This window comes from Bubalus kerabau, chromosome 1, assembly GCF_029407905.1.
Source record: "Bubalus kerabau isolate K-KA32 ecotype Philippines breed swamp buffalo chromosome 1, PCC_UOA_SB_1v2, whole genome shotgun sequence".
In the NCBI taxonomy this organism is placed as follows: domain Eukaryota; kingdom Metazoa; phylum Chordata; class Mammalia; order Artiodactyla; family Bovidae; genus Bubalus; species Bubalus kerabau.
In genome coordinates, this window is record NC_073624.1 from 212,056,690 (window position 1) to 212,069,195 (window position 12,506).

Consider the following 12,506-nt stretch of genomic DNA (forward strand, 5'->3'; position numbering starts at 1 on the left):
GGTTGGGGCATAGACTTGGATTACTGTGATATTGAATGGTTTGCCTTGGACATAGCCTACCTGTTCACAGTGATCCTCATCGCCTCCGTCGCTGCTTTTTTTAGTTTTTTGCACTGGGGCAAAGTACACAGAAATTGAGCATTTTAACTTCTTGTAGCGTAAATCAAGCCATAAAGAGGTGAGACTCCCGGCCCAGCCTGCCAGGCCCCGCCCCGTTTCTTAGCAACGTAACCACGCCCCTGGACACTGGGCGTAGCTCACCCGGGTGATCACACGGCTCCGCCCACTCGGCTTCCGTAGAACGAGTCCGCCCAGACTGGAGTGTGCGTACATGCGTCCGTACGCGTGCGCAGGTGGTAGGCGACTCACCGTGCACGCGCCCCGCCCCGCAACGCTGCCTGCGTGCGCGCGCCCGGCGACTGTCGGGTTCTTATAGTTCCGCGGGCAGCGGTTGTTCGGGGACGGCGGGACGGCGGGACATGGCGGCCGGTCAGATCGCGGTGTTGGGGCTCGTGCTGCTGAGTGCCCAGGGTGGCTTCGGGGCAGGTCAGGACCTTGGGGTGGGGGCGCGAAGCCTGTCGGTGGTCCAAGCTGGCAGGGAGCAGCTCGCCTTCAGCTCAAGGGGAGACCCTGGCCTCTGCGAGAGGGGGACCCACGGCCTGGCGAGGAGACCCCGGCCCGGGCGGGAGAGGAACCTCGGACCCGGGAGGGAGACCCCCGCCTGGGGGAGGGTGGGAGACCCCAGGGGAGTAGAACCAGGCTTGTGGAGGGAGACCCAGGCCCGGGGGAGGAGGGGGGGAGGGAGACCCAGGCCCCGGAGGGTGGGGAGGGAGACTCCGAGCTGAAGCAGATCTGCGCGAGGCATCTTATGAAGAGCCTTCCCAGCTCGGAGAGCTGGAGCGTGGGGCGCAGGGGAACTCCTGGCGCCCAGACACTGGCTGTCATCCGGGAGGTGGGTGGGCTTTTGTCCCCAAGGGGACCCGCGGCTCCCCGGCACGTGACGGCCCCTGAGGCGGGCCGGCTTTTCGGCCGGAGGGATTGTCGCATTCTTGCCAGGATTTAGGTCCCATGTCTCACTCTGATCGTGCACCCAACCCCTGGGGTCGCCGAAACACTTAAACCTTTGTGAGGAGGCCGACACTCCACCTCCTCCAGTTTTGTCCGATTTCAGGGCCCAGGAGGAGGTGGCGATGGTCCACCCTCCTATTTTTACCGGGATGGGAGTGGAGGCACCGGCCGGGAGGGGAGGTGTTCCAAGGTCACCGTGAGCCACCCGCCTCAGAGCAGGAAGTGTGGGGGGACCAGACGTCTGTTTTTTTACAGAGGCTCTGTTTGCCAAGCTTCCTTAAAGTAGAGGCAGCCTGTTTGGTGGGCAGGTCGGATTTAGAGAATGCTCGCCTGAAAATGCATTAAGGCATGCCTTTCCTGGAGAAAGCCCCACAGACTCTTTGCCTGAAATACAAAGACAGATTTCTTTTTTTTTTTTTTCTTCTTGTGTGGATCGAGGCTTCACAGTTGGTTCTGGGTTAACGATTTATACTGACGGGCACACGGAGAACAAAGTGCAAACCAACAGGGTCTGGGTCTCTTCCCCAGTGGAGGCGGGAACAGGTGGGCTCTGAGCAGGGCACCAGCTGCCTTAGGGTGTGGGAGGGAGGGCCTGCATTTTGGGGAAGCTTCCCCTGGTTGCTCCTGACCCACTTTAAGATCCAAGATCTCAGTCCACCTCTTTCCTCTTCCTTATAATCAAAGTGGCCCTTTATTGACCACCTCTGGGTGAGGCCCTGGCAGCTTGCGCCCTCCAGGTGCAGGCCTCGCTGGCCAGTGGGGCAGGAGGCCCTTTGTGGCTCTCTGTAGAGGGCCATTCCTCCGGCGGTCCATCACCCTTCGCTGTGGACTGCTCGCGCGCTCGTGCACACACACACACACACACACACACACACACACACACGTGTACTGGGTGGGGGTGGGGTGGTCAGGACTGGTCAGTCCTGGGGCAGTGTCTGCCTCATCCTCCGTTTTCACTTTCCACCTTTTCCAGGGACTCTGGCAGAGACCGAAAAGTCTGGGTCCCATGTCCTTTTTCTGCCCGGGGTGAGGGCGTTCATGGAAGTGTTTGCCTCTCCTGGCCAGGTCAGCCAGAAACTTGCCTCAGGGGCCTCTTCGGCCCTTCTGTCACCTGAGGCCCCAGGACAGTGTTCCTGCTGGGAGGGACCTGCCGTCCAGATGTGCAGGGTCCCCTGGTCCTGGCATAGCTGGTGGGCAGGCAGGGGCTTGCTCACTGGTCCCTGTCTGGGTCTTGAGTGAAGGACTGGCCCCTCGCCAGCACAGTGGAGGGGTGAGCAGCCCGGGCTGGCCTTCCAGAGGTGGTCTTCTGTCTGCCTCGTCCCAGGAGCTCCCTCTGGGCTGTGTACCGAGGCCTGGCTGGCCCTGCGCCCAGCCCGGCTGCTGAGTGGGCACGGAGGAGGGGTGGCTGTTTTTAGATGAAGGTGACTTTACTTGAGAACGTGGGTTGCAGTCACATGGCCAGGAAAGGAGGAGGGTCAGGCGCCCTCCCTTCCTGGGCTCTGCTGCCTCTTGCCGGGGCCCCTGTGAGTCCTGGGGGTGCTGCCCGGGCCTCCTGGGTGCTGGGCTGGCTGGGGGTCAGGCGTGCTTTTCCCGTCAGTGCTTCCTGAGGGGCACTGGGGAGGCGTCCTTCCTCGTGGCCCTGTCCTGGTGACCGTCAGTGTCGCAGGTGTCACATCCTCCGTGGTGGCCTTGGGTGGCTGCAGCCACTGTACCACACACACACGCACAGGAGGGACCCAGCCCTGCTGATGGCGACCGGGATGGGGCAGATCATTCGAGGGGGTAGGATGACTCCCTTGCTGTGTGCAGCCCTCTGACCAAGCCTGGGGTGTTGGCCTGCAGGGCCTCAGCTGGGGAGGCCCTCCTGGTTGATTCTGGCCCCACTGGCCTCTGTAGACGCCCTGGGTGGGACTGGGGCCCTGCCTCTGCCCCTCTCTGAGAGCTGAGGCCTCACCTTGCTGCCACCTGGAGGTGGCCTGGGGCACTTCTTTTCTCACTCAGGAGGCAGGGTGGGGCCTGTATAATACCTGCCTGAGCTCCTTCCTAGCACTCTTGAGTCCGAGGGCCTGTCTGGGAGAATGGGGGCTGCCAGCCTCACTTCCTGCCCTGACTCACCTCCCAGCTCTGCACAGAACTGCTGGTTTTGCAATCTTGGGAAATCTTGACAGAGAAACGGGTGACTGGAGGCAAGCCTTCGAAAGTGGCGCAGAGGTGGTATCCAGCCTCACACCCCTGTTCCTGTCACCACCTCACCTGGGGGCTGGGTTGCCTGTGGGCTGCCCTGGGTGGTTAGACTTGAAGGTGGGCCTGTCCCTGGGCCTTGTGGCCGGCCAGGCTCATTCTCCTACACAACCTGTGTGTGCACGTGCGCAGGTGCTGCTGCGGGAGAGTCACGGGGCAGGGGCGCCCAGAGCTGCCAAGGGGCCTCCTTTGCTTCAGTTCCTGCTGGCCTGACTTCTGAGACACCCTGTCCTCTTTTAAAGAAAGCCAGCAGGTGGCTGGAGGTGGGGCAGTGAGGACTGGCGCTCAGAAGAAAGAGACCCCACCGGGCTGTTCCCGTCTCCTGTCCACGGGCTCCCTTGGGTCTCCCTCCTCCACCTGAAGGAAGCTGGTGTCCCCCGAACCAGAACTAGAGCTGGGGTCTGGATCAGGCTGCGGCCAGCCCACCCAGGACCTAAAGCCGAAGGCAGCCCAGCTGTGAAGTCTGTCCTGGGATTCAAGCCTCAGTCTCCTGGGTGGCTGGGAGTCAGTGTTGACAGGAGTGGGGAGTGGGGGGCTGAGCAGGCTGTGCTCTTAGGATGGCCCCTGGTTGGGGTATTGGGCATCAGTTAGAGTTTTCACCGTCTCCAATCGCTCCACCAGCTTCTAATGCTTTGTCTGTGCTGTCAGATGGCACCGTGACCCCATTGAGGAAGCAGGAGTCCGGATGGCGGCCTGGGCTGCTTTCCGGCTGGCTGAGCTGTCCCATTGCAGCCCTGGGCTGTGCTTTATGCCAGAGGCCTCTGGGCTGGCTTATTCTGCGCATCCATCCTGGGAGTATGGCCTTCCCCAAGGGACACCTCGGGGGTGTGTGTGTGGGTGAAGGTTCCAGAGAAACAGACACCTCCTGGTGGATGACCTGCCAGCCAGCTTTATTACAAAGTCCACTGTCCCCAGGCACAGTGAGAGCCCCATGCAGCCACGGATCCCAGGGGGCTGACGGGAGTGTCCTCCGGACGCCTGCTCCCAGTGCTGGGAAAAGGCTATGGTGTGGACATGGCTGAAGGTCAGCACCTGGAGGCGCAGCCTGACCCCCAAGAGGGGTCCTCTTCTGGTCTGCCTCCTGGCTCCTCCCTGAATGCCTGGAGGTCTGGAGTGTCCTGCCTTGGTCCCTGCAGAGGGACCTTCCCTAGCTTAAGCCCAGTTCCGCTCTCCAGAACCATACACCTGCTTCTGACCATCTGGTTCTAAGTGGCTTCGCATTTTGGTTCCTAAAGAGAAGGTCGTAACAAATGGGGAGGTTTGCCTGGCTGGAAACAAAGTGGAATGGCTGCTGGGCATCGCCCCAGTGTCCAGGCAGGACACTCTGCACGGAGGCTTGGTGGCATGTGGCCTCCTGGAAGGCAGGCACATCCAGCTGGGCTGCTGCAGCACCATGACCTGAGCACACCTGTCCCTCATGGTGGCCTTGCCTTGGTTCGGGGAGGGGGGAGCATACCAGGCCGCCCAGAGTGGGCAGACCCAGCACTCACTGTCCTGGTCCTTGTTCTGGCATGAGGTGGGTGCTGCTGCTCCCCCTACACCTGCGGCCCGGCCAGTGAAGACCATTCTCCCAGAGTCCCGCCCCAGATCCCAGGGGAGGACCTTCCAAAGCCCTTGTGCTTCTGGACTCTGGGGACTAGCCCTGGCCTCCCTTCCCCTGTGGAGGGGGCTGGGGCCCATGGCAGACTGACACCATGGGTTCTCCTGACGGATGGATTTTCCTGATGCCTTTCACATCTCTCCTTGGCTTCCTAGGGAGCAGGATCTGGACGAACATAGACAATGACGGCTCCAAAACGCGGCTCACCTGTGCCTTGAATCACAGTGCCACTGAGATTGTGGGCCACCGCTGGGTGAAGGGGGGCAAGGTGCTGAAGGAGGACGCCCTGCCTGACCTCAAGACGGAGTATGAGTAAGTGGGGCCACCATACAGATGGGTGTGGAGATGGCTGAGGCCCAGGATCCAGGGAAGTTCCCGGGCTGCCAGACTCCACCACCTTCAAGACCCTTCCTGCTTCCTGTGGATTGGGGTACCCCACTCCTGGCTCGCTGGGCCCTGCGACCCACAGGGAGCAGCTCCAGAAGCTGCCATGGGCTTGGACTGAAGCCAGGCCAGGGCTCCTGGGTGTGGTCCCTGCTCCCTGGGAACCTGCCCACTTCACCCTGCTCCCTGCATCCGCTTGCAGGGTGGACTCGGAAGACCGCTCAGGCCAGTACTCGTGCATCTTCCTTCCGGAGCACGCGGGCCGCACCGATCTGGAAGTGAGGGGTAGGCTCCAAGGGGAGTGGGGGCAGGCGCAGATCCCACCTTGGGGGCTGGGGCAGGGCAGCTCCACCACCATCTCTGGCTGGGGGTCAGGCTCCAGACTGCCCTCTTCCCCGCAGGACCCCCCAGCATCAAGGCCATGAAGAAGTCGGAGCACGCCACGGAGGGGGAGACTGTGATCCTGGTCTGCAAATCGGACTCCTTCCCGCCAGTCATCAACTGGCTGTGGTACAAGGAGAGTGAATCTGGGGACCAGGTCATCACCAACAGCACCCAGAGCAAGTTATTTGTGGTCTCCTCGGAGAGCCGCACAGAGCTGCACATCCCCAACGTGGACCTGAAGGAGGACCCCGGCAAGTACGTGTGCAACGGCACCAGCTTGGAGGGCACCAGCCAGGCAGCCATCATGTTGCGCGTGCGCAACCGCTTTGCTGCCCTCTGGCCCTTCCTGGGCATCGTGGCTGAGGTGCTTGTGCTGGTCACCATCATCTTCATCTACGAGAAGAGGCGGAAGCCAGACGAGGTCCTGGATGGTGAGCCGGTGCCACAGTCCTCCACTCCCTCCTGGGTGGGGGACCCTGGGCCTCTCGGCGGGGATGCGCTCCCTTCCCTGGCAGGGAGTCTTCTGGCCCATGAGACCTGACCTCTCCTCTCCTCACTGGGCTGCCTGGTGGGGCATCCGGGGCCGGGCACCTGCCTGCAGGGGTGCTCCAGGGTACCAGACCCACCAAGACCCTAGACAGCCCATGCGAGGGTGCCTGTCCCATGGGCGGCCGAGGGCAGAGTGCTGTGGGTCAGGGCCACCCAGTGAGGGGTCTGGTGTGGGGAACCCCTGACACCTGCCTCTTCTCTTGCATGTGGCTGCCTCTGCTCTGCTCAGATGAAGACATAGGCTCTGCTCCATTGTAAGTCACCTGCTGGGGAGTGGGTGGGCAGGGGAGGGGCTGGGACCCCGATCCACCGGGAGGGGGTGCAGGGGTGAAGGAGCAGGGACTCCCAGTCTCTTCTTCCTGAGGACTCCTCTGCCCCCAGGAAAAGCAGTGGGAACCCCTTGAATGACAAAGACAAAGACAAGAATGTTCGCCAGAGGAACTCCAGCTGAGAGGTGAAGGGGAGGGGAGGGCATGGCGGGGGTGGGGGTGGGGCCCTGCTCCCGGGCTTGCCTGAGTCCCCACTTCCCGGGCTGGTCTGAGTCCCCACTTCCCGCAGGACCAGGATGAGTCTACAGGCAGCGCAGAGAACAGCCCCACGCTCTTCCCTCTCTGGAAACCCCCCAGCGAAAGCAGACCGTGTTGTACATTCAGACTACACATTTTCTCTCCTTTTTTAAAAACTGAAGTAGGGTTTTCTCTGTGTAGAATTCTGCTCCTTAGGGGCTTTGCTTTTCTTGTTTAAACATCTCGTGAGCACCCCAGGCCTCATGAGGTTTGTGTAAGGCTCCTGCTGCACCCCCTACCCCACTGGTCCCCTGGGCTGTTGGTGTCCTGATGTATTCACAGGGCAGGGGTGAAGGCTCCTGTCCAGGTCCATCTCTGAAGCTGCTGGGCTGGGCTGGAGCCAGGTCCCTGCCCTTTGTGGAAGGTCACAGGAAGGTCCCAGGCTGTGTGCTGTGCCAAGCGTCCTGCCGTGTGGAGCCAGTGTTGTCAGGTCACTGCAGGTCTGACCACGTGGCGGCCTTAAGCGCATCCCCCTCACCAATGCCCCATCTGCACACAGGAGGAAGGTAGTCTGGCCAACAGTCTCAGAGCCGCTGTGCTGGGCCTGAGCTCCACTCCCTACCATCCTGCTCACAATAAAGTCTGACCCTCGTCCTCTGTCCTCTGTTGTGTGTCTTTGCCAGGCCTGGGGCTCACCAGGAGAGCTCGGGAGATGGGGAGGTTTAGCTGGTGAGGCTGAGACTAGAGCATGGCTGGAGTGCTGGGGGCCAGGTGAGGGGGAAAGGTGGGAAGGGATAGGAGGAGCCCTGCAGCAGAACTGAAGACACCCGCTGGCTCTTCAGGCAGCAGCCCTTCTGATAAGCCTGTTTATGTCCTTAAAAGAGAAACTGGGCAAAACCAAGGCATCCTTCCCATAGGGCCCCCAGGTCGGGCAGCTCTCACACCAGCTGCCAGGTACCCCTCTCCTGGGCAAAGCACTCCCTGTGTCTTGGGTGGGCCTCACTCAAGCTGGAAGTCTGTCCAGAAGGCATAGCGGGTAGGGGTGGGGGACTCGAGGAAGGGCAGGGCCAATGCCTTGAGACCCTCCAGGGGGAGAAGAGAGTTGTCTGCTTGCCCATCCTGTACCCCAATAGCTGGACCAAATGGGGAAGCATGGATGGGGCCAAACCGTGGTCCTGGGGAGCCTAAGCCCCAGGGTTGTGTGGTCCCCCAGGTGCCCTCTGGAGGCCTGCAGACCTTCAGGTCTGGATGAGGGGCTCAGACCCCTGCTTTTCGGGAGAGGCAGGGGTCTCAGTGTTGGGCTGGCTTTTCCCATATTTCCAGAGAAGCCAGAGATCTGGTGGTAGTGGTTTAGTCGCTAAGTCGTGTCCAACTCTTGCGACCCCACAGACTAGCCTGCCAGGCTCTTCTGTCAATGGGATTCTCCAAGCAAGAATACTGGAGTGGGTTGCCATTTCTTCCAGGGGATCTTCCTGACCCAGGGATTGAACCTGGGTCTCCTGCATTGCAGGTAGACTGTTTACCAACTGAGCTACAAGGGAAGCATTTTTCAACACTGGCAAAAATCCCCTACATACCATGTGGATAAATTAGGCCTGCTGGCCACCAGTTTGAGGCCTGGTAGGTTCTGAGGTAGAATGAACATGCCTCTGCTCAGCAGATCCCACTGCACCAGGCTGCTGACCAGGTGTGTCACAAAGTCACCTGCCGCTCTGGTTCCTCTGAGCACCCGTGGAGTGAGTAGGGGCACTTTATAGGTACTTTGCACCCCACAGCCTGGAGAAGATGCCCTCATTCACAGGAACTGAGGCCACTGGTCCCAGAAAACCAAGGGGCTGGGGCAGAAGGGCTGCTGCTGGCCAACCATTCCCTCCAGCCACCACCAGAGGGCACCTAGTGCACACCCCTAAGGGTACCGGTTCCCGGAAAGTCAGAGAATCGTGTCTAGAGGCTTTGGGTTGCCCTACCTGGTCCCAAGTGCCCCCTTGCTGGACACACTGGGCTCTGGGCCCCGGGCACCCACCACTTCAACTTCTCTGGACATCCCTACTGGGCAGTGTGGTCAGCACTGATGCGCCTGGGGCTGGGTGTTCCACCAGCACAAAGGAAGTGATGACAAGGCCGGACCTTCTGGGGATGCTGCCGAGGCTGGGGCTCAATATTGGTATGGAGGGGGCACGAGTAGAAGTTCCCTTGCTTGGGGCCTGTAACCCCAGACCCCTGGGGCTCCACCCATTCTGCCCAACCCCTCTTTTGTTGTGCCTCGGGCACCCGCACAGCAGCTTGGGGTACAGGAGGCAGTGCTGGTTTCTTCATCCAAAGTGTGCATCTTTCCCCAGGCAGCACCTTGGGGGACAGGATGGGTGGTCCATGTGGTGTGGGGAGGGGACCAGCTCCGAGATAGGCCACTGCTCGCAGGGCCGGGCCGTGGGGCACAGACACACGGCTCCGCATGTCTCCTTCACCAAGTGTTCCTGGCCATTCCTGGAGCAAGCGTTTGGTGAGTGTGGCAGTCTGCGGTCCCTGTGCCACAGGGGCTTCCTCAGTTCCCCCCCGGGGAACATCACAACCGTGTCCCAAGATCCAGGGAGACTGTCTGCAGCAAACGCCTGGAGGCTCAGGACCTGGGTCTGTCTTGAGGTCCAGTGGCTGAGGCAGGGGCAGGACTGGGTGTGCCTTCCCTCTGGGCCACAGCCCCGGCTGCCCACCCCGTCCCTGGGCCCACTGCCCCTGGAGGCACCCCAAGGTACCACGGCAGTGGGCAGTAAAAGACGGACTGAGGGGTCTCGCCCAGCAGCAAAGAGCAGAGCTGAGAAGGAACAGCCCAAGGTGTGGGGGTCCTCAGACCCCGGTCCCCCCGTGCCCTTGTGCCCCCACCAGGCAGTTCTGGGGCTCTGTAGGGAAAGGAAATTCCAGGCCAACAGAGGACTCGCCCTTGCTGTGCAGGTTCCAGGACTCAGACCTGGGCAAGGGGCACTCTGCTTAACTAAGGCCATGGGCCAGGCAGGGCCTGACAATGGCACTCATGCGGGCACCCCCGACCAAGAGACTTCCTCCTCCTCCAAAGTCAGCGGTGCATGTGGGCGCCAGGCCGCCATGCAAGGCTGAGGAGTTGTTTGGTATTTCCCTTGAACTTAAACTCTGGGCCCCTCTCTCGCTGGTCCCCGGCCTGCCAAGACCCTGGCCTAGTCTCAGCTCCTTGGCCTAAAGCTGTTTTTCACTCAGAGGGTCCTCAGACTGTAGGCTCCATGACTTCAAACCTGGCTCTGCCCTGACTGAGCAGGAAGTGTGGGTGGTGTGCTGAGGAGGTGCTGAGAGTCTGTGGCAGGGGGCTGGACAGACAGATTTCAGGACAAAGGCTCCAGGCCCCGCCTGCTGGAGGCCCCCGGGCCCAGAACGCGATGCCGGTGAGGAAGAGGCAGAGACACAGGGTGGCAAGAACTGGGCTTTCCTTCCACACAGTGGGCATCCAGCAGTTAGGACAACAGACTATTAAGAGTTTTATTCCATCTGCACTGTCTGGTCCCCACCCCTACCATCTCTGTGTGCTCATCTACACCTCCCACCCCCTGGGGCCTCAGTGTCCCTTCTCCACCAGCCAGGTACCACGTTGCCCAAGGACCTTTGCATAGGCAGTGCTGCCTGCTGGACCCTCTTCCCACAGACATCCACAGGGCCCCATCCCTCCTGTCGGGTCCTGGCTTGGCTTCAGACACCACCCCTAGCATCTCCTCATCCCCTGTCCTGGCTCAGGCTGAGCTCTGAAGGATACAACCATGTCTGCTAACATCACACCTGCCATGCTGACTGTAGCCTCCGCTCGACTGTCACCTACCAGGGTAGGGATGGCCTGTTAGGTTCACTTCTGAATCCCAGCCCCTGATCAAGTGCCGAATAAGTATTCATTGAATGAAGGAATGAATGATGCTAAGAACACTCTGGCTTGGGCAAGTGGTAAGAGTGGGAGAGAGGGACAGGGAGCCGGATGGTGGCCTGGCTCAGGGTGGAGCCCGTGGGTTGGGGAGGGGTCTGTAGGAGAGGGGTTGGGACCCTGTTCCTCTGTGACTCACAGGTCCCTGGTGGCAGGGTGCCGTTGTACCCCTCCAAGGTCCGGTGGGTCCTTGGGCTGAGCTGTGGGCCCGCCTCCTCCCTGCTCTCAGCCCAGAGCCCCGGGGCTCTGGCGGTCTGCCCAGACCGACATCTTCCCAGGGTGAGCATGAAAGATCCCCCTTCAGCCAGAACACACATCTGCCCGGGGCGGGCGGTAGCCTGGCACTGCAACTCCATGGCTGCCCAGCCCCTCTTTCACAGACTCAGGACAGACGGCGGCCCAGCCTGTCCGCCCATCTGGCTGCAGGTCTGGCTGAGGACACAGCAGAGATGGCCCCCTGGGAGGCCCCTTGGGGCTCAGAACAGTCTAGAGGGTGCATGAGATGGCCCAGTTCAGCCCACCCACTGTCCACATGGGCCCATCCCTCAATCAATGTTGAGTACCACCTACTGTGTGCAGTGTCAGGGCCCTCTCCAATCTCACCATCCTGGTCCTGACATCCAGGTGGATGGAGGCTCCCAACATGATATCAGGTCTGAAAGCACTCAGAAGGCCCGATGGTCTTTGGAGGCCGGGGTCCCCTGCCCTCCCCCACTTCTCCAGGCCCTTCCTAATCTCTGCTCTCTGTCTGTCCATCAGAAAGCTCTGGTTGAGCTGGGGTGTGGACTGGAGGCTAGGAGGAGCCCCAGGGTTGTGGCCTATGTTACCTAATGCCAGGAGTCACCCTCACCCCCAGCCTGGCTACAGCCCCAAAAGCAGAGCCTTAGGTGTTTTCCCAGATCTGTGGACCCAGGGTTGAGGGGCCCGCTGGAGCCTGAGCCCAAGAGGCAGAGAAAGGAGGCAGCCCAGTGGGGATCACATGCAACCATCTGGTGAGAAAGGGTGACAGACCCTGGGTTCCCCTGTGACTCTGGGTAACTCCCCACTTCAAAGTCCACCTGCCTTTTGGGAGATCCCACTTCTCACTGTTTGAAAGTGGGATCCACAGCATCCTTGGGTGGTTCTTCCTCTTGGCCTCATCCTGCCCAGTTCAGCCTCAGTTTCCTCATATGCGGGAGGTGGTGGTGAGGTGGGGCGGCCACCGTGGAACCCGGAGACTCCTGGCCTGACCGCTCTTTGCCCCTCCCCCTCCACAGATTCCTAAGGGTCCTTGTGGAGGGGCTCAAGTGACAAGGCAAGGAAGGGCTCTTGTGGCCTTTTATTATGGAAATTCTCAAACCTACAGAAAGGAGGGAGGCTGTCGCAGGGGCGGGTGGGGGGGCGGCCCCACTTCTCCGAGCCCCAGCGTCAGTGGTTCCCGCCCCGCTCTGCCCTCTGGAGAGAGGAGAACCGAAGCGCCAGGAGAAGGCCCCTCGCCAAGGTTGCGCGCCAAGGCCCCAGCTCCGCGGCTGGGCTCGGTGACCTTGGGCGCGTCCTTCCGTTTCGCGGGCCTCAGTTTCCCCTTCTGGGACTCAGCTTGATCGGGTCTCCAAGATCTTGAGCCGCGTGACCTTGGACTGTCCCCGACCCGGCGGCCTCAGTTTCCCGGGCGCAGGACCGGGGCGGGGCGCGCCGGGAGTGGGCGCGGGCAGAGGAGGGGCTCCCACCCCCGCCCCTCCCCCGCGACCGCGGCTCCGCCCCCCGCGGCTCCGCCCCGCCCTACCCCCGCCTTCCCCCCTCCCTTGGGCTCCGGCCGGCGGCGGCGGCGGCGGCTCCGCTCCGCACTGCCCGGCGCCGCCTCGCC

The 12,506-nt window shown here is 61.5% G+C and overlaps 1 protein-coding gene across 1 annotated transcript; it reads left to right on the forward strand.

The window, feature by feature from the left end:
- The first annotated feature begins 374 nt into the window (after nt 1-374).
- Nucleotides 375-7,393, forward strand: BSG (basigin (Ok blood group)). The gene is made up of 7 exons (XM_055552636.1): nt 375-546; nt 5,065-5,221; nt 5,496-5,578; nt 5,695-6,108; nt 6,456-6,480; nt 6,608-6,680; nt 6,785-7,393. Exons 1-6 carry the CDS (start codon nt 480-482, stop codon nt 6,675-6,677), a joined length of 816 nt encoding a protein of 271 aa, XP_055408611.1. The 5' UTR covers nt 375-479; the 3' UTR covers nt 6,678-6,680; nt 6,785-7,393.
- The last annotated feature ends 5,113 nt before the right edge of the window (nt 7,394-12,506 follow it).